General features: G+C 56.4%; 2 protein-coding genes across 2 annotated transcripts in view; both read right to left on the minus strand.

Annotated features, from left to right (window-relative positions):
- The window catches only part of LOC138428883 (mucin-12-like), a 57366-nt gene that overhangs the window by 27229 nt on the left and 6269 nt on the right, over positions 1-23868 (minus strand). The window contains exons 2-3 of the mRNA XM_069569810.1: positions 23120-23176; positions 22916-23029 (exon numbers count right to left, since the gene is read on the minus strand). Coding sequence (XP_069425911.1) covers positions 22916-23029; positions 23120-23176 — 171 coding nt within the window. The remainder of the gene's footprint in view (positions 1-22915; positions 23030-23119; positions 23177-23868) is intronic.
- On the minus strand, positions 4902-17150 carry LOC138429682 (mucin-3A-like). Its single transcript, XM_069571432.2, has 10 exons — positions 9569-17150; positions 9363-9464; positions 8308-8423; positions 8145-8203; positions 7393-7541; positions 6943-7008; positions 6437-6599; positions 6075-6251; positions 5906-5988; positions 4902-5623 (listed from the first exon to the last, which is right to left on the minus strand). Exons 1-10 carry the CDS (start codon positions 16929-16931, stop codon positions 5517-5519), a joined length of 8385 nt encoding a protein of 2794 aa, XP_069427533.2. The 5' UTR covers positions 16932-17150; the 3' UTR covers positions 4902-5516.

The raw sequence follows: 23868 nt of genomic DNA on the forward strand, positions 1-23868 counted from the left end.
CTTTGTCCTCCTTCCTGAGCGCAGACCTCTAGGAAAGCTCCATCCAGAAGTTCCATGCTCACCCCAAGCTCAACAGGCCTGCCTGGAGCCCACTGTCAACCACCAAAAAGTCTCTTGCTTCTTGAGTCACGCAGGCTCTAAAACCATCTATCTTGGTGCCTCCACAGCCTATCCTCGAGAGGAAACACCTCTCCTTTTCTAGGGGAGTTGGGTTCCCAGACAGACCCTCACGGCCTCCTGCCAGCGTTAGGGGAAGGACACTGACAGAAACCACCCACCTGGCCATATACCATAGTAAGCATTTGCATGTTATTTCATGACAGGAGGTCCTGGTAAGGAACATGGAACTAACAAGCCACCACCAACCAGAAGAATTAGGGAAAGGTCAAAAGGAGACACCACAGGTCCAATCATCTCTCAGAATCCTTCTCTCTGGCATCCATCTTGGCTGAGCCACTAGGAAGGACCCTGAGTCAGAATGGTTGGCCAAAGACAGCCTGGAAACTAATCCCATCACCAAAAAACCCGAGCCAGGGAGCCACGTGGCAGAGCAGTCCTCCTGGGTTCCCTTACCCTACTGCTCTGCACCCGGACGCCTCTTCCCAATGAAGTCTCTTGCTGCGTCAGATTGTGTGTCTCCTCAAGCAGTTCAATTCTGAGTGATAAGCAGGAGCCCACTCTCAGGCCCTGGAAGGGGTCTCCCTTCCTGCCAAACCAGATGGGTTCTCAGTATGTCTGTCTTACCAGGGTGACCCACCCCTGCTCTGTCCTTGGACGCTCTCTGGTGTCTCCATCAGGTTTTAATGCTCCTGTTGCCTGAAGATGCTCTCGCACCAGCACGCCTTCCCCACCGGACACATGCCCCTCATCTTCAGGGCATTCCTACACCTTGACTCCCCTGCATAGCCCTGCAGTGTTTTTCTACTTTCTCCGGCTGGCATTCCTTGTCCCTACTGTTCACTTGTCCAGGACCTCATCAGTCTTCATGGTGGGAACTGGGGAACCCAGAAGAGGGAGCAGATGAGAAACAAAGAAAACCACAGATGCCACCCTTGGTGTCTGCTCTGATGTCTGAAACCCCCCCCCCCCGAGAACCCAGAATACATGCAGGGGGGTGGAGGTATTACAGAGGGCTGAGGGCCTCCAGTGTGGACTCAAGGGCAGCACAAACCTAGAGTCAGATGAGTGAGGTCGTGGTGATCGTCATATGATTACCAGTCACACTGTTCCCAGGTAAGTCACTCACCCTCTCTGACCCTTGCTTTCCTATCTGCCTTCCTTTCCTTTCACAATCTTCCTAAAAAAAGTCATACAGACTGCATGCTGTGAAATGTCTTTGTAAATAGCAGATCCTTCTTTGAGTCAGGGGCAGTGGGTCGTGGGGTGTCCTGAGACCTGGAGTTCCCTGGAATGGCCCTACTTGCCTGACCTCTTCACGCCTGACAGCTGTCTGCACTTATCAGGACAGACGCTTTTCGACTCCTTAGTGTGCTAATGGATCCAACATGAAGTTTTTCCTCACAGTTATGAGCATCTTGCCAACAGGAGTCTTTGCTTGTGTGGGTGGGATCTCTAAGGCATGACAGGAGGCACAGAGGCAACACACTTGCTGACTTCTGGATCCTTCCTCATCGTCATTGCCCTCAGCTTCTGGTTGGGGAGCTGGGAGGGGCGGACCCCTCCTACGGCTGACCCCCGCCATAGCTTCCTTTTCTCTGTATATTACCTTAGAGCTAATATGTCTGTAATTAATGTATTTTCATAATGTCCCTAAATCCACTAAGTTTACACCCCCAGTCCTGCCCCCTCTCCCCTCAGGTTCTCCCAGCCAGAGCCACTACCCCCACCACATCCTGGTAGAGGAGAAGGAAGTAGATCAAGGCATGGTGGACTGAGGTTGCCTCTAAGGACCTAAGTTCCCATGTGGGTTATCTCACGGCTGCGCTTGAAGACTTCCAGAGACACCCCCACCTTCAGCTCCCACCCTCAACCCACCGTGACCCCTCACCACATACCCTGCAGGCCCATTCAACTCAAGTGATGCCACTTTCAACTGGCTGGCACCTTGGGTTCACTCCCCCAGTGCCCCTCACGGGAGCACCCACTTTTCCCACCCCTTCCCCCAGGGTGCTTCCCTGTTGCTAGGGAATCAGAAAATCTGAACTCATGGGAATCAGCTTATAACCAGTCTCTTCCCAGACAAACGGCGGTGACAAGGTTTTTTTTGTCTGTTTTCTTTCTGGCTGCCCTGAGCTTCTTTCTGGATCTTGCTTCTCCACTTAGGGACTGAACTTGTGCCCCCAACATTGGAAGCCCAGAGTCTTAACCACTGGACTACCAGGGCAGTCCCTCCATGACAAGCTATAACAAGGACCTCAGAGCCTGCCTCCCCCTCAAGCCCTTCCACGATCTCTAACTAGAGGGGCTATCCCTGGCACCCCTGAGGCTCTCCGCAGGCCAGGAGGGAAGCTACTGGACACCCTTTGGGCTCCTGCCCTCCTGGCCAGGGCCAGCAGCCTGTGCAGTGTCTCCATGAAATTTGGAAAGAGCTGCCCCGACACTTAGGCCGATGCAACCCCCAGGATGAAGGCAGGCAGAGACTACCGCCCTGATGAAGAAAAAGCTCCCTTGGGGAGGGTGGATTCCAGCAAACCATCACAACATAGCACAGCCCAGGCCACTCCCTCCGCACCCATGGGTCTCCAGGGTGACCCCTTTAGCTCCCAAAGACAGGATGAGGTCATGGCCGGGGTGTCCATCCCTTGAGCAGAGGTGAGCCCCTTGAAGCCCTGCCTGAGGCCAGCACACACCAGGACCACTGGGGACCAGGGCCGGGTCTCACTCACCCAATGATACAGATGTGGTAATGGCCGTGGATGAGGCAGTGATGGGTACCCAGAGCCAGAAAACCATCGGCAGGATCCAGGTCACCAGCATCTCCCTGAGCGTGAGGCCCTGGCTGTAGGGTCTGCCCACATCAGGAGAGACTAAGAAATGAGTGCTTCCCAGGGAGGGATCAGCTATATAAAACATCCTGGAGACCTTTGCCTTGGGAAGGACAGTGTCTGGCCCAGGGTGGAGGTGAGTGTATAGGGCTGAGTAGGTGACACATGCTGACCAGGGGGAGGTGGTCAAAGGGCAGCCAGGCCACCCTCCTCTTCTCTAAGAGACCAGAACCAGCCTCCGCAGGGTCTCTAGACAACGGAAGCCAGAGTCACGGGTGGGGCAGGGCAGGAGGGAGGGACAGGCAGTCAGAGGTGTCGAAGTATATGACGGTTGCCAAGAGGCAGGGACCAACAAATGCCAGGAAGATGGTGACTGTGAAGGGAGGGGTGCCAGAGCCCTGGCAGGAGCTGCAGGCCAGGCCAGGCCGAGGGAAGAACCCTCCCCCTTTGCCCCCGAGAGGCTTCGCTTCTGGTCTTCTTTCCCCGTCATCCACCCAATGCTGGCCCCTTCCGAAGAAAGGCAGTGGCTTCCTCCCTGAGGCCGCCTCTGACCACTAGTGCCTCTCCCGGGTGGGGCTGCCTCTCACACCTGAGGCTTTATGGTCCTGGTCTCCACCCTCACAGTGGCCGCTGCCAGTACCCTCTTCTGTCCCGAACAAAAGTCCCAGGGGCTTTCTGACACCCCCACCCAAGGAAGCAGGTTGTGCCAGCCCTGACCCCCCTCAGCTCTGGTCTGACGGGCCTGGCTGCCCACAGTAGTGGGAATGAGAGGGCCCCAGGTACGGCAGGCTCTGGCAGGTGTGTGTCTGCCACCGAGGCTTCTAGTCTCAAGGTCTTTGGGGATGCTTGGCTTACCCATCAGAGCCAAAGGCAGCTCTGACCATTAAGGCCAGTGGCGGCAGTCACCACTCCGGTGGGTGACCCTGCCAGAGTCACCCACCATCCAAAGCCAGCTCTGAGCTCTTAACATTAAGGGGCACAGATGACAAACTTCACAGGCTCCCACCCCCTGCTCCCACCCACTTCCTGAAAACAGGGTCCTCCACTCTTTACATTTCCTTTGAAGCCAGTCGTGGCTCTTGAGAGCTGGCCAAAGAGCCCTTCCTTCCTCAGTGGAAGAAACCAGCACTCCCAGAGGCCCCCACAGCCTCTCTTCCAATGTACTTGCTCCTCAACCGATGGGAGTGTGAGGAAAAAAAAGGCACAGAGCAGGATTTCTGTTTTGTTTTGTTTACAACAAATATTACATTATGTACAGCTGGTTGAACTGGAGACTTGCAGACATCCTGTCCCCAGGTGAGGTCTTCCTGCAAAGGAGGCCGGGCTCCTGGCTTCACAGGTTACAGCAGAGATGGGGGTGAGCCAGGGAGAGGAAGGGGGAGGGGAGATGGGGGAGGGGTAGGAAGTGGGGGGCACTACGGGAGAGGAGGGAGAGTTAGGGGAATGGGGAAGAGGGGCAGAGGGAGCTTTCCCACCTCAGGGCCCCTCTTCCCCTCATCTTCAGGGACCTGGGAACCTACCTGCCACCCCCCACCCACCGGGATCCAGGGCCCTTAGGGGTGACAGGAAGGATGGGGACTCAGAATGGGGGACCTGGTCTAGGGAACCCCAGTTGGGGGTCCTAAGATGCAGGGGGCATCTGTACCTACTTAGGGAGGGAGGGTGGGGAGATGGGAGGATTTAGGAGTGGGGCATGCAGATGTGGGGGGCAGGGGGATTTAGGGTTGAGGGTAAAACGATGAGGAAGGGGAAAGTATGGAAACAGGGAGACACAGGGCGGGAGTGTGGGGGAGGAGGGACTTAAGAAGAAGTGGGTTCAGAGGGGAGAGGGTTAAGAAGTGGTGGAGGGGCGCAGCAGGGAGTTACGGAAGGACAGGGGAGGAGGCTGGGACAGGCTGCAGGCTGCTTACAGGTACGGGGGAGGGGGGCGGCGGGGGCGGGGGCGGGGGGGGGGTGGGGAGGACCTGGCTGGCAGTAGGGATGCACACAGGAAAAGGAGAGGCAGAGGCCTGAGCCTCAGGGAAGGACATGGGGACTGGGGATGTGAGTGAAGCCATATGAGCATGAAGGCCGACACAGGAAGGTGCATCAGGACAGAGGTCGGACCCAAGACATCTGGTTTCACTATAACCAACAGGAGGTATCAGGAGCAGTGGGCCACTTGCATTTTGCAGGTGACAAAACCGAAGTTCAGAGAAGTTACTGACTTGCCCAACGTCCCACAGTGGAAGAACGTGGATTTGAACTGGGTCTCCAGGTGGGTTTCACCCAAGATGGGGGAAGGATGAGGGTAGGCGGAGGTCCGTTATGCCCCAGGAAACCAGGAGACTGAGCCGCACGAGCCCGCGCCCATCTCTCCAAAAGCAGTGCAGATGGTTCTCTCCGCTGTCCGGGCAGGTGGAGAGGGCAGTGGGGCTTACAGTGAGGATGAGACCACCTCAGGTCTGTGAATATGCACCTGCCACAGAATTCACAAGATGGGGAGTGAGAACAGGGAACCACACTGCAGGGGCCTGGCTAGGAGGTCACTGCCTCCTGTCCCAGCCAGCCCCCTGCCCTGGGAGAGGGGCATCAGGAGCTGGACCTGTGACAGCTCCTTACCATCAACCCATCCCGACTCCTCACCCTGACATTGGTGTCCACGGTGTTCAAGGCCACAGGGAAGTTTTCTTCGTTAGCTAGAGAGAGAGAGGAAAGAGAACAGGGGGAGGAAGAGGAAGAGGTGGGAGTAAAAGGGGGAGGGAAGGAAAGTGAGGAAGGCAGGGCCTCAGGGGGCTTCCGTGCCCCTGGGGCTGCCCTGCAGGGAGGGCCTGTGCAGGACCTGGGCCTTAGAGGGGGTGCATGGAAGCAGCAAGGGCAGGAGGTAAACTCCTGTCTTGGACAAGAGAAGTTCTCTAGTCTCCCCGGGAGGAAATGGCCCTGGGCAGCAGCCCCCACTTCCGCCAGGAGTCAAGACTCACTGTCATCTTCGAAGCCTGAGTTAGAAAAAGTCCCCTCAGTGTTCGCATCCCAGGTCTCAAACCACTTCCTGTCGTCCCCGGACCTGTCAGAAGGGCGCCGCGTCGTCAGGGTACGGTAACCTGGTCCGGGATGCCTTTCGTCTCACCCATCCATCTGCAGCTCACTCACCTGCCTCGGCCTTGCCTATCCCTCCTCCGGGAGCGCATGATGAACACGCTCAGCGCCACCACCAGCAGCAGCAGAAGCAGGGCCCCGGCTCCCGCCAGACCCCCGACCAGCGCCTTCCAGGAGATGGCCACCTCGCAGCGCGGGCCCAAGAACCAGTGCATGTCCGTAGAGAAGCAGCTGGAGGAGGGGGTCCCAGGTCAACACCACCTCACCACCTCCCAGGTCTGGTCCATCGCGCCCCTGGACCATCCTGTTCCTGGCAGGTGGGCGGGGCTCCATCCTGGGCAAGTGGGCGGGGCCTCTGGAATGGTCGACGGTTAGGGGTCAGGGATTGGCCTAGCTGGCTGTGGGCGGGGCCTCACCGGCAAGAAGGACCACTGCTCTGCACAACGCATTGGCCCTGATGGCAGTCAATGGCGCCTTCCACACCTGCTGTGCAGTTGGTGACACAGCGGAGCTGGTTCTCCTCCAGGAAAGGGAAGTAGAAATCCTCAAAATCTTTGGGAGCAGCGCGGCGACAGATGGCTGGGGGGTAGGTAGGGGATTGCAGACGTAAAGACCTCATCCATTCTACTCTGGGGCCTGGCTATGGTAATTCTCAAAATGGATAGAGGACTGCATTTCTGCAGGTGGCGTGTCAGCGGGTAGACCGTGGAATTAGATGAGTGCAGGGAGGCTCCTCACACTCTCCTCACCTTCTCTGGTGATCCTTCCCCACATGGAAGCTACTAACATGGACCTGAGAGGCAGCCCTGCCAGGTCAGTATCACCTGCCTCCCCAAAAGGTCTCCCCTCCTCCCTGGGAATTTCAATGGACAGATGGGTCCCGGCCACCTGGGGCCACTCAGCCCCTTGCCCCACCTCTCACCTTCAGAAGACAGCTCTGTCCTGGTGTTGTTGTTCACCTTGATGGAGTCAGGCTTGAAACACAGGACTGGGGGGCCACAGGCACGGGTGGAATCGGGGGAGGCACAGGAAGGGACAGAGAGCGCTCTGTCAGTACGGGGGAGGTTTGGATGGGCCATGAAGGAAGGCTCCTTGGGCCTCCCTCATGTCCCCTGAACAGCCAGGGGTCCTCAGCCACCCAGGAGACCTTGAGCAGCTCTCTCTCCCGCAGCTCCTAGGCTCTGACAACCCTTCCTTAGGCTCACCCTTGACCCGGCTTTCTGTGGACCTGTCTCTCTTCTCCTGTCCTGCCTGAGGTACCACATGGCTGACACCTGCCCCCCGAAGACCCCTGTGGGTATTGGAGCAGGCTGGGATGGTGGCTGTGACCCTGACCCCTCCCTCCAGCCCCAGGCCCCCAGCCTCTGTTCACCCTGGTCATTCTGGCAGCTGTTCCCATCCTGGCTGACATTCTGGAGCTCCTCCTTCAAGGCCACCTTCACCTTCTCATACTCCTCCTCCAGCTGGAGGCTGAAGGGTAATTCCAGCAGGACTAGATATTCCACCACGATGCTGCCATTCCTGGGGGCGGGGGTGGGGTGCAGAGAGGCTTAAAAGGTGCCCAGGCCCAAGCCACCATACAACTGTAGAAGGGCATTTCCAGACCAGCCACAGCTATGCGAGTGTTGGCAGGAAGGGGCAGAGGCAATGAGATGGGATTCCAGACTGATTATGTCCAGAAGGGGCTACTAGCTTCTGCCTTGGGCAGCCTGGGTAGGTGGAACAAGGAATGATTGACATTCTCTTTGTGTTCCCTCAAGCCGTAATCAAACCAGGCCCTTCTGGGCTCTCTGCCTCCCTCTTGCTGACCCGTCCACTAGACCAGTTGCCAACCAGAGAGACCAGCCATGGTCCCGACACCAGGCACCAGGCCTCAGGCACCACCTCCCTGCATCCAGCTGCTTCAAGAGAGGGAGACATCCCTCCTACAGAGGAATGAATGCTGAAAGTGATCCCCAAACACCCCTCATGGAATAGTTTTCTTGCTTCCTCCGTCCATCCCTCTCTTTATGACATTGAATGATTCCGAAAGCAAGGGATGGCTTCTTTGGCCCTTCTTTGTGCTCCCCACCCACCACCACACACACTTGACACTGCCTCCACAGCCCCGGAAAGGGGTCCTACCTCAGAGAAAGGATCTGCACCTCCTTGAATCCCTGCACGTTTTGGTAAATCTTCTTTATCTGAAATGCCAAGGATCCTGTCTGAACCTCCAACCAGAGGGCACCCCTGGGCCCAAGCTACACTCCAAGGGCATACCCCTGAATTTTGCCCCCTTCCTCCTCACCTGATCCTGGAAGGCTTTCGTGAAATCCTTGTAGACCTGAGAACTGTTGTCATTGAGGTCCGGGGAGAACTCCTGGTTGACAGATACCTCCATGCCCACTTCAGCGTCCACTTTGTCTGCACAACATGACTTGCTCTGGTCATTTCATGATCTCTTCCTGTCCAACATCACTACCACCACCCTAACCCAGAAGCTGCTCCCACGGACCCTCTCCATGTTCCCTGAGGACTGACTGAATTGCAGGAGAAAGAGAGGTAGGAATTCTGGAAGGTGTTGTTCCAAGATGTGAGAAACACTGGAAGTCGGGGTGTCCAGCAGTCAGTTCTGTAGTCTCTCAGCTCTCCCAGTGTGAAGCAAAATAACAAAGGTGCCTATGTCTAGTCCCCAAAACCTGGGAATATGTTACGCTACATGACAGGGAGCAATCAAAGTGGCAGATAGAGCTAAGAGTACTGATCTGCTGATTTAATATTGGAAAATTAACAAGGTATATCCAGTGGGCCTAGTATAATCATAAGGTACATAGAGAGAGGAGGAGGGAGGCAGAAAGGTCAGAATCACTCAAAGAATGATGTAAGTATGGAAATAAGGAACAGACATGTAATGCTGCTGGCATCAAAGGGAGCCAGGGGGCCTTGTGACAAATAAGATGGGCAGCTCTCAAGTCTGGGAAAGGGCAAAGGAATGGATTCTCCCCTAGGGCCACCAGAAAGAACCAGTCCTAGGCAACACCTTAATTTTAGCCCTTCAAGACTCATATCAGGCTTCTAATCAACAGAATAACAAAATAATAAATTTGTATTGTTCATCTGCTAAGTTTGTGGTAATTTGCTACAGGAGAAATTAGAACCTAATACAACTCCAAGCAACACAAACTGGGAGGAGATGTCAGAAAAGAGAGTGACCCCAGGGACCTCCTAGAGGTAAGGGTGGAGAGTAGTCATGGTCTGGGGTTGAGGAGAGCACAAGGGAGAAAGCAGAAGAGATTTGGCAAAATGACTGGGCCCATTTGAGGTGGTGGCACCTCCTGAGAGAAGGTGCAGAGATCAACTCACCCATATTTAACTCTTCCACAGCAAACTCGCATTTGGGGCCATAGAAGGTGCTAGGGCAGGAGCAGCGGCCCTGCGTCCAGGTGCCACCATTGTCACAAGAGCCTGGGTAGCAAGCAAAAAGGGGAAGTTCAGGCCAGGACTGTCCTTGGTCATGGGAATTTAGCAGGAGAGGGAGGAGAGGTAACAAGGAAGCAGGTGGTCCAGACCTGGGGTGGTGGTCTCCCTGGACTGTGTGGTCGTCTGGGTTGTGGTTGAAGTTGTCCTGGATGACGTAACGGTGGAGAGCATCGTGGTGGTGCCCGCTGGTATCCCTGAAGCACTGCTGATGGGTGGGCTGGGGGTTGTCAACTTGCTTGTAGTCACCATGGAAGATGAAGAGCTGCTACTTGGTTTCGTGGTCAGTGGGAGGCTTGTGAAGCCCGTTACGTGTGGGGTAGTTACAAAGTTGGTGCTGATCCAGGTCCCAGTGGTGGATCTTTGTGTGCTCGGGAAAACCGTGCTAATGGGAGTGGTCCCAGGGCTGATAGAACTAGGAGCAGCAGTCTGGTTGGTGGGGTGAGTGTCCAGAATGGAAGTAGAAGTGTCCGGTTTTACAGGGAACAGAGTTGTCATGGTTGTGGGATTGGGAGAGGTGGCCATCTCAGTAGTAGAGGTGAAAACTGATAACGGGACAGTGGGCATCGAGGTAACTTCAGGATTTGGACCCACTTCAATACATGGTGTCGTGGGAGAGGCAGACACTATTGTAACTGATACGGACTCTGGACACGGGGTGGTGGAAGACAGAGTCAACACGGTGGTCGTTCGGGTAGGAGAGGTTGTTAGGGAAGTCACGGTCGGGGAAGTTCTGGTTGTTTCAGTCGATGAAAAAGTAGGAAAGGTAGTGACAGAAGGGCCTGTGTTTTCTGTGCTGGACATCTGAGAGGAGGTAGAAAAAGAGCTGCTTGTCGGGGAGACCCCTGAACTTGGGCCAGTAGAAGACAGAGATGATATTGTTATTGCAGGTATTGAAGAGGAGATGATGGTACCGAAAGGGGTACTTATTGCATTAGTAGAGGTACTCAATATTGGGAAAGCTGAAGAGGGAGAGACGCCTGAAGTACTGAGAGCTGTTATGGAGGCGGGTGCTGTTGCCATCTGTGTGGTCCCAGTCTTGGCAGCTTCTGGGGTGGAGGGAGTGCGAGAGGATGCTGTGATCAAGGTGGCATGGGGAGACGTATGCGTGGGAGTGGTGACCTCAGTCCTGGTTGTGGTAAACGTCCCCGTCGGAGATGGAGGGGTGGACGTGGACTGGGCGGCAGGGATCGTGGGTAGGGTAAACAGAGGGGTGGGGGCTGTGGTTTCAGTGGGTACTGGTTCTGTGGTTGTGAAAGATGGAAATGATACAGGCGAGCTGGGTGCTGTCAAGGTACCACTGGTCACTGGCGTAGAGACTGGAGATGTCTGAAAATGGACTGTACTTGTTTGAGTGGCTGAGGATGTGATGGGAGAAATAGAAGGAATATCTGTTGTTAGAGACCCTACAGAAACGGTACTGATAGGAGTAGCTGTGGTTCTCAAAGCAGATGAAGCAAGCAGGGTTGTGTCCCTCGTCTTGGCTGTCTGTGTAGAAGCTGCAGTGGAGGACAGTCCCATGGAACTAGACTGATACGTATCTATATCAGTGGTGGTGGGTGCCAATGTGGTTTCAGCTGTTTCCTGCATTGAACTAGATGTGCTCAAGGCAGATGAGGTGGTACTGTCTGCCTGAGAGGTCTTGGTACTGCTGGTAGGCATGAGAGAAAGGCCTAAAGATGTAGCTGGAATGCTGGTAGAGAGGAAGGCACTTGCTGTACTTTGGGTGGAAGGGAACACGGATGTGTCACTAGGCCTACTGGCCAAGGTTGTGACAATATTAGAGACTGTGTCTGTATTATGGGTGGTGGAGGAAGAAGATATGATATTTGTGCTAGTGGGCGAGGGGCTAGATGGTGCAAGTGTGGAGCTGAGGTCGGGTGTGAAGGTTGAGGAACCAATGGGATTTGCGGATGTGGACTCACTGGTGGCTAGTGTTGGGGTAGGGGCTTCTGTACTGACAGAGGAGGGAGGTGCAGTCGTGGATGTCTGCAGGATGGTGGAGCCAGGAAGGGATGCAGTGACTGCAGTGGTGGCCGAGCTCCCGGTGGAGTCGGTGGTTGAAGAGGTGAGGATCGAAGTGGTTTGCACTGTTGTGGGGGTAAGCGTGGTCACCAAGTGTGTGCTGGCAGCCGGGGTGGTTTCTGCACTGGAGGGCAAGGGCAGAGGGGCTGTGGTCGAGGTGGGTGCTACAGTGTCCATGGGAGTGGTGGTTTCTGTCGTGGGCCTGGTGGAAGTACTGGTGGGAGGTGACGGGACGGAAGTGGGGTAGGGAGTGGGGAAGCTGGATGCAGGCCTCGTGATTCCGGTGGAACTGGAGGTGGGCTCTGTGGTTGTGCTAGGAAGGGATGAGGGCACACTCATGGACGAAGTCAAGGTTCTGGTAGTGATGGGAGTCGAGGTGGTGGGTGAGGCAGAATATAGTGTGCTGGTGGGAGTGGCCGAGGATGTGACTGATGGAGGAGAGGACACCTCCGTGGTGACAGGCTGGCTGGAGGTGTCACTGGGAGGAGTCGCTGTGGTCGTGTGCAGGGCACTGGTGCTTGTGGCCGGTGAGGTGGTACTGTCTTCCTGAGTTGTTTGGCTAGTGCTGGTAGACGCAGAAGTGCCTAGAGATGGAGCTTGAGTGGTGGTAGAGGGGAAGGGAGTCACTGTGCTGTGGGTGATAGTGAAGGTGGATGTCTCAGTAGGCACGGTGACTGAGTTTGTGACCACACTGAAGGTTGTGTCTGTCATATGGGTGGTGGCGGAAGATGGGATGCTATTGGTGGTGGTGGGTGAGGTGCTTGAGAGCACAGGTGTGGAGGTGCGGTCACCTGTGGAGCTCACTGAGCCAGTGGTGCTCGTGGGTGTGGACTCCGTGGTGGCTGGTGTCAGGGTAGGGGCTTCGGTACTGACAGAGGAGGGAGGTGCAGTCGTGGATGTCTGCAGGCTGGTGGCGGCTGGGAGGGATGATGTGAATGGAGATGAGGCTGCGTTGCTGGTGGAGTAGATGGTTGAAGAGGTGAGGGCTGTGGTGGTTTGTGATGTTGTTGGGACGAATGTGGTTACCGAATGAGTATTAGAGCCCTTGGTGGTTTGTTCGGTAGAAGTAGTGGGCACAGTTGTGATGGAGGTGGACGAGGTGTCCGTGGGAGTGGCGACCTGGGTGGTGGACCCAGTGGGAGTGCTTGTGGGAGGCGAGGTGCCGGCAGTGGCGTGGGTGGTGGGGAGTGAGGTCGTCCTGGTGGGCGGAGGGCTGGTGTTCGGGTTCGAGGGAGAGGTGGGCTCTGTGCTGGGAGCAGGTGAAGATGTGTGAGGCGTCCCCGTAGACAAGGAGAGGGTACCGGTGGCGATGGGATTCGAGGTGGTGGGTGCGGGAGAATATAGTGTGCTGGTGGGAGTGGCCGAGGATGTGACTGATGGAGGAGAGGACACCTCCGTGGTGACAGGCTGGCTGGAGGTGTCACTGGGAGGAGTCGCTGTGGTCGTGTGCAGGGCACTGGTGCTTGTGGCCGGTGAGGTGGTACTGTCTTCCTGAGTTGTCCTGGTAGTGCTGGTAGACGCAGAAGTGCCTGGAGATGGAGCTTGAGTGGTGGTAGAGGGGAAGGGAGTCACTGTGCTGTGGGTGATAGTGAAGGTGGATGTCTCAGTAGGCACGGTGACTGAGTTTGTGACCACACTGAAGGTTGTGTCTGTCATATGGGTGGTGGCGGAAGATGGGATGTTATTGGTGGTGGTGGGTGAGGTGCTTGAGAGCACAGGTGTGGAGCTGCGGTCACCTGTGGAGCTCACTGAGCCAGTGGTGCTCGTGGGTGTGGACTCCGTGGTGGCTGGTGTCAGGGTAGGGGCTTCGGTACTGACAGAGGAGGGAGGTGCAGTCGTGGATGTCTGCAGGCTGGTGGCGGCTGGGAGGGATGATGTGAATGGAGATGAGGCTGCGTTGCTGGTGGAGTAGATGGTTGAAGAGGTGAGGGCTGTGGTGGTTTGTGATGTTGCTGGGACGAATGTGGTTACCGAATGAGTATTAGAGCCCTTGGTGGTTTGTTCGGTAGAAGTAGTGGGCACAGTTGTGATGGAGGTGGACGAGGTGTCCGTGGGAGTGGCGACCTGGGTGGTGGACCCAGTGGGAGTGCTTGTGGGAGGCGAGGTGCCGGCAGTGGTGTGGGTGGGAGGGAGAGTGGTCGTCTTGGTGGGCGGAGGGCTGGTGTTCGGGTTCGAGGGAGAGGTGGGCTCTGTGCTGGGAGCAGGTGAAGATGTGTGAGGCGTCCCCGTAGACAAGGTGAGGGAACCGGTGGCGATGGGATTCGAGGTGGTGGGTGCGGGAGAATATAGTGTGCTGGTGGGAGTGGCCGAGGATGTGACTGATGGAGGAGAGGACACCTCCGTGGTGACAGGCTGGCTGGAGGTGTCACTGGGAGGAGTCGCTGTGGTCGTGTGCAGGGCACTGGTGCTTGTGGCCGGTGAGGTGGTACTGTCTTCCTGAGTTGTTTGGCTACTGCTGGTAGACGCAGAAGTGCCTAGAGATGGAGCTTGAGTGGTGGTAGAGAGGAAGGGAGTCACTGTGCTGTGGGTGATAGTGAAGGTGGATGTCTCAGTAGGCACGGTGACTGAGTTTGTGACCACACTGAAGGTTGTGTCTGTCATATGGGTGGTGGCGGAAGATGGGATGTTATTGGTGGTGGTGGGTGAGGTGCTTGAGAGCACAGGTGTGGAGCAGCGGTCACCTGTGGAGCTCACTGAGCCAGTGGTGCTCGTGGGTGTGGACTCCGTGGTGGCTGGTGTCAGGGTAGGGGCTTCGGTACTGACAGAGGAGGGAGGTGCAGTCGTGGATGTCTGCAGGCTGGTGGCGGCTGGGAGGGATGATGTGAATGGAGATGAGGCTGCGTTGCTGGTGGAGTAGATGGTTGAAGAGGTGAGGGCTGTGGTGGTTTGTGATGTTGCTGGGACGAATGTGGTTACCGAATGAGTATTAGAGCCCTTGGTGGTTTGTTCGGTAGAAGTAGTGGGCACAGTTGTGATGGAGGTGGACGAGGTGTCCGTGGGAGTGGCGACCTGGGTGGTGGACCCAGTGGGAGTGCTTGTGGGAGGCGAGGTGCCGGCAGTGGTGTGGGTGGGAGGGAGAGTGGTCGTCTTGGTGGGCGGAGGGCTGGTGTTCGGGTTCGAGGGAGAGGTGGGCTCTGTGCTGGGAGCAGGTGAAGAGTGAGGCATCCCCGTAGACAAGGTGAGGGAACCGGTGGCGATGGGATTCGAGGTGGTGGGTGCGGGAGAATATAGTGTGCTGGTGGGAGTGGCCGAGGATGTGACTGATGGAGGAGAGGACACCTCCGTGGTGACAGGCTGGCTGGAGGTGTCACTGGGAGGAGTCGCTGTGGTCGTGTGCAGGGCACTGGTGCTTGTGGCCGGTGAGGTGGTACTGTCTTCCTGAGTTGTCCTGGTAGTGCTGGTAGACGCAGAAGTGCCTAGAGATGGAGCTTGAGTGGTGGTAGAGGGGAAGGGAGTCACTGTGCTGTGGGTGATAGTGAAGGTGGATGTCTCAGTAGGCACGGTGACTGAGTTTGTGACCACACTGAAGGTTGTGTCTGTCATATGGGTGGTGGCGGAAGATGGGATGTTATTGGTGGTGGTGGGTGAGGTGCTTGAGAGCACAGGTGTGGAGGTGCGGTCACCTGTGGAGCTCACTGAGCCAGTGGTGCTCGTGGGTGTGGACTCCGTGGTGGCTGGTGTCAGGGTAGGGGCTTCGGTACTGACAGAGGAGGGAGGTGCAGTCGTGGATGTCTGCAGGCTGGTGGCGGCTGGGAGGGATGATGTGAATGGAGATGAGGCTGCGTTGCTGGTGGAGTAGATGGTTGAAGAGGTGAGGGCTGTGGTGGTTTGTGATGTTGCTGGGACGAATGTGGTTACCGAATGAGTATTAGAGCCCTTGGTGGTTTGTTCGGTAGAAGTAGTGGGCACAGTTGTGATGGAGGTGGACGAGGTGTCCGTGGGAGTGGCGACCTGGGTGGTGGACCCAGTGGGAGTGCTTGTGGGAGGCGAGGTGCCGGCAGTGGCGTGGGTGGTGGGGAGTGAGGTCGTCCTGGTGGGCGGAGGGCTGGTGTTCGGGTTCGAGGGAGAGGTGGGCTCTGTGCTGGGAGCAGGTGAAGATGTGTGAGGCGTCCCCGTAGACAAGGAGAGGGTACCGGTGGCGATGGGATTCGAGGTGGTGGGTGCGGGAGAATATAGTGTGCTGGTGGGAGTGGCCGAGGATGTGACTGATGGAGGAGAGGACACCTCCGTGGTGACAGGCTGGCTGGAGGTGTCACTGGGAGGAGTCGCTGTGGTCGTGTGCAGGGCACTGGTGCTTGTGGCCGGTGAGGTGGTACTGTCTTCCTGAGTTGTCCTGGTAGTGCTGGTAGACGCAGAAGTGCCTGGAGATGGAGCTTGAGTGGTGGTAGAGGGGAAGGGAGTCACTGTGCTGTGGGTGATAGTGAAGGTGGATGTCTCAGTAGGCACGGTGACTGAGTTTGTGACCACACTGAAGGTTGTGTCTGTCATATGGGTGGTGGCGGAAGATGGGATGTTATTGGTGGTGGTGGGTGAGGTGCTTGAGAGCACAGGTGTGGAGGTGCGGTCACCTGTGGAGCTCACTGAGCCAGTGGTGCTCGTGGGTGTGGACTCCGTGGTGGCTGGTGTCAGGGTAGGGGCTTCGGTACTGACAGAGGAGGGAGGTGCAGTCGTGGATGTCTGCAGGCTGGTGGCGGCTGGGAGGGATGATGTGAATGGAGATGAGGCTGCGTTGCTGGTGGAGTAGATGGTTGAAGAGGTGAGGGCTGTGGTGGTTTGTGATGTTGCTGGGACGAATGTGGTTACCGAATGAGTATTAGAGCCCTTGGTGGTTTGTTCGGTAGAAGTAGTGGGCACAGTTGTGATGGAGGTGGACGAGGTGTCCGTGGGAGTGGCGACCTGGGTGGTGGACCCAGTGGGAGTGCTTGTGGGAGGCGAGGTGCCGGCAGTGGTGTGGGTGGGAGGGAGAGTGGTCGTCTTGGTGGGCGGAGGGCTGGTGTTCGGGTTCGAGGGAGAGGTGGGCTCTGTGCTGGGAGCAGGTGAAGAGTGAGGCGTCCCCGTAGACAAGGTGAGGGTACCGGTGGCGATGGGATTCGAGGTGGTGGGTGCGGGAGAATATAGTGTGCTGGTGGGAGTGGCCGAGGATGTGACTGATGGAGGAGAGGACACCTCCGTGGTGACAGGCTGGCTGGAGGTGTCACTGGGAGGAGTCGCTGTGGTCGTGTGCAGGGCACTGGTGCTTGTGGCCGGTGAGGTGGTACTGTCTTCCTGAGTTGTTTGGTTAGTGCTGGTAGACGCAGAAGTGCCTAGAGATGGAGCTTGAGTGGTGGTAGTGGGGAAGGGAGTCACTGTGCTGTGGGTGATAGTGAAGGTGGATGTCTCAGTAGGCACGGTGACTGAGTTTGTGACCACACTGAAGGTTGTGTCTGTCATATGGGTGGTGGCGGAAGATGGGATGTTATTGGTGGTGGTGGGTGAGGTGCTTGAGAGCACAGGTGTGGAGGTGCGGTCACCTGTGGAGCTCACTGAGCCAGTGGTGCTCGTGGGTGTGGACTCCGTGGTGGCTGGTGTCAGGGTAGGGGCTTCGGTACTGACAGAGGAGGGAGGTGCAGTCGTGGATGTCTGCAGGCTGGTGGCGGCTGGGAGGGATGATGTGAATGGCGATGAGGCTGCGATGCTGGTGGAGTAGATGGTTGAAGAGGTGAGGGCTGTGGTGGTTTGTGATGTTGTTGGGACGAATGTGGTTACCGAATGAGTATTAGAGCCCTTGGTGGTTTGTTCGGTAGAAGTAGTGGGCACAGTTGTGATGGAGGTGGACGAGGTGTCCGTGGGAGTGGCGACCTGGGTGGTGGACCCAGTGGGAGTGCTTGTGGGAGGCGAGGTGCCGGCAGTGGTGTGGGTGGGAGGGAGAGTGGTCGTCTTGGTGGGCGGAGGGCTGGTGTTCGGGTTCGAGGGAGAGGTGGGCTCTGTGCTGGGAGCAGGTGAAGAGTGAGGCGTCCCCGTAGACAAGGTGAGGGTACCGGTGGCGATGGGATTCGAGGTGGTGGGTGCGGGAGAATATAGTGTGCTGGTGGGAGTGGCCGAGGATGTGACTGATGGAGGAGAGGACACCTCCGTGGTGACAGGCTGGCTGGAGGTGTCACTGGGAGGAGTCGCTGTGGTCGTGTGCAGGGCACTGGTGCTTGTGGCTGGTGAGGTGGTACTGTCTTCCTGAGTTGTCCTGGTAGTGCTGGTAGACGCAGAAGTGCCTAGAGATGGAGCTTGAGTGGTGGTAGAGGGGAAGGGAGTCACTGTGCTGTGGGTGATAGTGAAGGTGGATGTCTCAGTAGGCACGGTGACTGAGTTTGTGACCACACTGAAGGTTGTGTCTGTCATATGGGTGGTGGCGGAAGATGGGATGTTATTGGTGGTGGTGGGTGAGGTGCTTGAGAGCACAGGTGTGGAGCTGCGGTCACCTGTGGAGCTCACTGAGCCAGTGGTGCTCGTGGGTGTGGACTCCGTGGTGGCTGGTGTCAGGGTAGGGGCTTCGGTACTGACAGAGGAGGGAGGTGCAGTCGTGGATGTCTGCAGGCTGGTGGCGGCTGGGAGGGATGATGTGAATGGAGATGAGGCTGCGTTGCTGGTGGAGTAGATGGTTGAAGAGGTGAGGGCTGTGGTGGTTTGTGATGTTGTTGGGACGAATGTGGTTACCGAATGAGTATTAGAGCCCTTGGTGGTTTGTTCGGTAGAAGTAGTGGGCACAGTTGTGATGGAGGTGGACGAGGTGTCCGTGGGAGTGGCAACCTGGGTGGTGGACCCAGTGGGAGTGCTTGTGGGAGGCGAGGTGCCGGCAGTGGTGTGGGTGGGAGGGAGAGTGGTCATCTTGGTGGGCGGAGGGCTGGTGTTCGGGTTCGAGGGAGAGGTGGGCTCTGTGCTGGGAGCAGGTGAAGAGTGAGGCGTCCCCGTAGACAAGGTGAGGGTACCGGTGGCGATGGGATTCGAGGTGGTGGGTGCGGGAGAATATAGTGTGCTGGTGGGAGTGTCCGAGGATGTGACTGCCAGAGAGGAGGACACCTGTGTCATAACAGACTCTGTCGAGGTGTCACTGGGAGGAGTCTCTGTGGGTGTGTGCAGTGCACTGGTACTGGTGGCCGGTGAGGTCGCACTCGTTGCCCGAGCGGTCCTGGTAGTACTGGTAGACACAGAAGAAGTGCCTAGAGATGGCGCTGGAGTGCTGCTAGAGGGGAAGGCAGTGGCTGTGCTGTGGACACCCATGAACATGGATGTTGTATTCAACCAGGTGGCTGAAGTTGCTTCAACACTGAAGGTTGTGTCTTTATCTTGGGTAGTGGCAAAAGATGAAATGATATTTGTGTCTGTGCTTGTAGGTGAGGTGCTAGAGAGAGCTAGTGTGGAGCTGAGGTTGGTGGTGGAGGCCCCTGAGACAGTGGTGCTCCTGGACGTGGATTCAGTTGTGGCTAGCATGGTTTTCCTTCCTGTAGAGAAGCTGGTTGAAGATGTGATACCTGGGGTTCTTTGTGATGCTATTGATGTGGGTGTTACTATGTTCGGAGTCCCAGTCTTATCTATTTCTGTAATTGAGTTGGTTGGCAATGTTGCCGTAACTGAGGTGACTGGGTTTGAAATAGAGGTGGGAGTGGTGACTTCTGTTGGGGTCGTGGTCATAGTAGTAGTGGGAAGTGGAGGGGTGGACATAGCCTGGGTGGTCGTTATTATCAGAGTGGATAGAGGGGAAGTGTTTGAGGCTGTAGTCGGGACTGGTTCTGTGGTCAGAGCAGGTGAAGACTGAGGCTTACTGATGGGTGATGTCAAGGTATTGGTGGTCACTGAAGTGGGAGCAATGGTTGTCGGATAATTGTCTGTATTTGTAGGTGTGTCTGAGGATATGACTGGGGCCGCAGAAGTAATCTCTGTCTTTACAGATTCTGTAGAAACATCAGTGGTAGTAAGAAATGTGGTTTTCTTGGTGGAAGAAGCATGAGATGTTGGGTCCCTTGTCTCGCCTATTTCTGCAGTGGCTACAGAGGAGGAGGGTGGGGCCGTGGTTGTGGGAGTTTTCCCTGCAGTGGTGACTGGGGGGAGACGGGTCACGGCAGAGCTGACTCTCTTGGTCGTTGACACGGGAAAAGTACTGCTGATGGTTGTCTGTGGTGTCTCTGTCCCAGGGGTGATGGTGTGAGAGCTGGGGAAGGACACCTGGGTCTGGCTCACGCAGGTGGTGGTGGGGTAAGTGGTGGTGATTATGAGGTTCGTCGGATTGATGCACTCTGTCGAGCCCTTATAGACGATCATGGTAGGGGGGCTGGTTTCAACCTTGAAGACAAACTTGGACGTGGGGCTTATTGAGGGGTTGGAACTGATGGGTGATTTGAGCACTGTTTCAGACAGGGATTTCGAGTGGGGGGAGGTGCTGACAGTCTTGGGTATGTTTTCCCTCACATCAGGAACGGGAGAAGTTTGGGGGCTGTTCAGTGGCCACTTTGCTGTGCCTTTGGAGTGTGTGGGATTCCTCAGAGCAGCGCGCCAGAGCTCACTAGAGGTGGATGTGGCCGTGGCTGAAGTTCCTGTATTGGCGGTAGAACAGAGGACCTCAGTGGTGGGTCGGCCTGTCACCTTAACACCGCATAGGTTACTCACTTCCCCAGGTTCCAGGTACGTGTCACAGAAGGTAGGAAGTGCCACCAGTTATTCCCCCAGCAGAGCACTTTGGGGCCGGGGTCCTTCCAGGTTCTAAAGGCCAACATCTGTCTGCTCCCCGGGGCAGCCTCACCAAGGGGAATTGGGATGGGAAGGAAACCTTAATCCTTTGCCCACGTGTCTTCCAGCCTTGGGACTGAGACAGACAGGGACCAGGGACCCTTCACCTCAGTGCTGCAATGATTTCACCTAGAGACAGCTCTCCCTGGGCAACAAAATACGGAGAAACCATATGGGACCAAAAAAAAAAAAGAAAAAAAGAAACCATATGGGACTACTGCGCTACTCTGTGCTTAGTCACTCAGTCGGGTCTGACTCTTTGTGGACCCCATGGACTGTAGCCCTCCAGTCTCCTCCGTCCATGGGATTCTCCAAGCGGGAATACTGGAGTGGGTTGCCATGTCCTCCTCCAGGGGATCTTCCTGACCCAGGGATCAAACCCAGGTCTCCCACATTGCAGGTGGATTCTTTACTGTCTGAGCTACCAGGGAAGCCCATATGGGACTATTATATGGAATTAAAATAACTGCATGCATTGGCAGTTGGGGCAATATTACGCACAAAAGATACAAAGAGATCAAAAACTCAAGCGCCATTTTTAAAGAGCCCAGAACAAAGAAGCAAAAGCAGGGAGTCAGGAGCAAAGAGCAGGGTCCTGCGCATGCCACCTTCACACAACGCCACTTAAGCGGTGGGCAAAACACCTAAACCACCCCTCCGGCCCACCCCCTGGACACACATGTACCATCACCCCACATAAGGTACAAGCTCGCCTCCCCCCCCTCAGGGAGTTATCAATAGCAAGCAAGGGAACCTGCTATTTATTCTCGCTTCCCCCTTCTGCAGCAGAGGCCCCAGTAAAGTCTTGCCTGAAATTTTGCTCTGGCCTCTTGTCAATGTCTATGGATTGGAGAAACCCAAGAACCCTGGTCAGTATCAGGATGGCGGTGCTGAGCACGCAGGTTCAGTGTGCTACCTCCTCCCATTGCCTCTCCCTCCCTTCCTCCTCACACACCCACGTTCCCCTTACTCTGCTCCTCTCACCTTCTCCTGCTGCCCAGAGTCCTCGTCCCTTCTGGTTCTGTGCCCCACTACCTCTGGCCCACCTCTGCCCCTCCCTGTGACCCACTGCTGTCTAGGCTGACTCTCCTCTTTGGAGAGAGAGACAGAGAACCCAGCCAAACCTGGGGTGGAGACACATCATGGGATTCAGGAGACGAGGGGTCAGAGAGCAGCAATCTCAAAGAGAATACCAAAGGGGAAAACAGACTGAAGCTCAGACTTCATTGAGTTTGAGGGGCATGGAGACTGGACCACACGCTGCTGAGGGTCAGGACAGAAAGGAAACTTCCAGAAAGAGACACCTCAGCAGGCGGGCATGAGTCCTTGAGACTTTAAGTCGCAGCCTTGAGTGTTGATAACAAACACAGATACATTTTCTATCATTTATTCTATTTAAGCCAAGGGATTAATTAGTTTACAAACACGAGTCCCTCCCTGCAGATATTGTCAACCCCACCTTGTAGGTGATAAGAGTGAGGGCCAAAGATCTCATGACGCTGAGGGTGACCAGCAGACATAGCAGTTACAAGCAGGAAACACCCAGACCTCCTGTCCTCTTGGGGTTAGTGTCCTCAACTAGACTCATCACGTCTTTGAGAGCTGGGATTTCACTCCTCAGCTTTGCCGGGGTGTCTCGGAGGTAAGGCAGGGGATTCTGAAGATTCCTGGCCCAGAGCCCTGGTCGCCAAGAGCCGACCCTGGAGATAAGTGAGAGGGTGGACTGGGGGGACCTCTGTGTTGGGAAGGCCTAGGATTGGGGCTCAGGAGTAGAGCCTGGGGCAGGAGCAGGGGGAAGGGACGTGCAGAGGAATTCCAAGGTTCCTAAGGAGAGGGATAGGCCCCATACCAGCTGGTCTCGGAATCACCCTTTGGGAGCCACCAGGATCTGCCCCCACCACCCTGCCAAGGACAGCTGTGTCCAGAAACGTGGGCTGGGTTGGGGTAGGAGAGTCAGGGGCAGAGCTGGAAGAGGGGCCACCGTGACCAAAAGTGGAGATGCCCCAGAGAAAGGAGGGGTTCCTAGGGCAGATGCAGGTCCCTCAGGAGGGCTGAATGGATGGAAGTAAAGGGAGGAATGGGGCTTCCCCCAGGGACTCAGTGGTAAAGAATCTGCCTGCAATGCAGGAGATACAGGAGGCGTGGGTTCGATCCCTGCATTGGGAAGATCCCCTAGAGAAGAAAATGGCAACCCACTCCAGTATTCTTGCCTGGGAAATCCCATGGGCAGAGAAGCCCAACGGGCTACAGTCCATGGCGTTGCCAAGAGGCAGACAACACTGAAGCGACTGAGCAGGCACACACAAAGGGAGAGAATCCAGGCTGGAGGAAGCATCAGAGCTGGGGGAGCAGGAGCAACAGGGCGAAGGGGGCTCCGAAAACTGAGTCCAAGTGGGAAGAGCACTCTTCCAGAAAGAGGTTATCCCATCCAGCTGACGCACGCAGACTCCTGCAAACCTGCTCGGTCCCGGGGGAGAGCAGCACCCCTGGGACCCAGCTTCCCCCCCCCACTCCCCACCTTGGTTCTGGCCGCACAGAGAGCTCTGAGGGACTCCTCCTCTGGCTCCTTAGATCTCAGAGTCCCCCCCGCAAACACACACACAATCTGTCCTGGGACATCAGGACGGTCTCCGCAGCCCTCCCCCACCGCGCCTCCTCACCTGTGGACCCCAGGAAGGCCCTGAGCATCCAGAGGAGACGCAGCACCCTGAACAGCTGCATGGGTCCGGAGGCGCCACGGAGGCTGGGAGCAGGGCCAGCGTCAGCACAGGGGACTGCAGCAGGGAGACGGCACCAAATGAAGTTACCTGCCCTGCTGGGCGTGGTAGCTAAGCATAACTTCACCTTTGCAGGGCTCCACCTACCCCCTTTCCCTCCACCCCTTCTCTGGATCTGATGTTGCTGTAGGGAGGGTGGACTACCTAGAAGATAAGACAAGCCCAGGGGGTGTCACCAAGGAAGAGCTCCAACCCCAGGCTGCCTGGGCCACTCAGCGCAGTTCCTAGGACATTGCCCTTCCCTCTGCTGGCCCCCCACCAAGAACTTGCAAGACTGGACGGAGAACTCACTTGGCCAAGACCTTGGACTTTGGAGTCTGGGGCCTGTCCTCAGTTTCATTTCCAGCTGCAGCCGGGAGGGGTACCGAAATGGAAACTTGTTCTTCTTCACTCCCTCCACCCTCACTCTTGCCCTTCTCAGTCCATGGGGGAGGGACAGTTGGAGCACAGCGGGCAGATCTCAGCTGCTGTTCAGGTTTTAAGACTTTCTACAGGTTGACCCACCCGGCAATATATTGTTGGTCCAGCTATTCAGGTAGGGTCCCCACATTTATGAGGTCAAACCACATGTGCTTCCAGATCATTTTCCCCTGACCCTTTAGAGCCCATTAGCATAGCCACTTTAGGTTTCTGAGCCACTTCTCCATTTCTGGTCTTTCCCCCAGGCTATACCCATTCCTGGGATTTGTCAGTTTCCACCAGATCAGCAAAGGGTGGCCCAACGTCATAAATATCGTGAGTCACAACTGGGCTCAGCATGGCTAACCCTTCCCACACCAGGTAGTGAGGGCGGACGGGAGCATCTTAGCTCTCATTCCTGCAGTGAAGCTGGCCCA

Source organism: Ovis canadensis, chromosome 24 (assembly GCF_042477335.2).
Source record: "Ovis canadensis isolate MfBH-ARS-UI-01 breed Bighorn chromosome 24, ARS-UI_OviCan_v2, whole genome shotgun sequence".
NCBI lineage: Eukaryota > Metazoa > Chordata > Mammalia > Artiodactyla > Bovidae > Ovis > Ovis canadensis.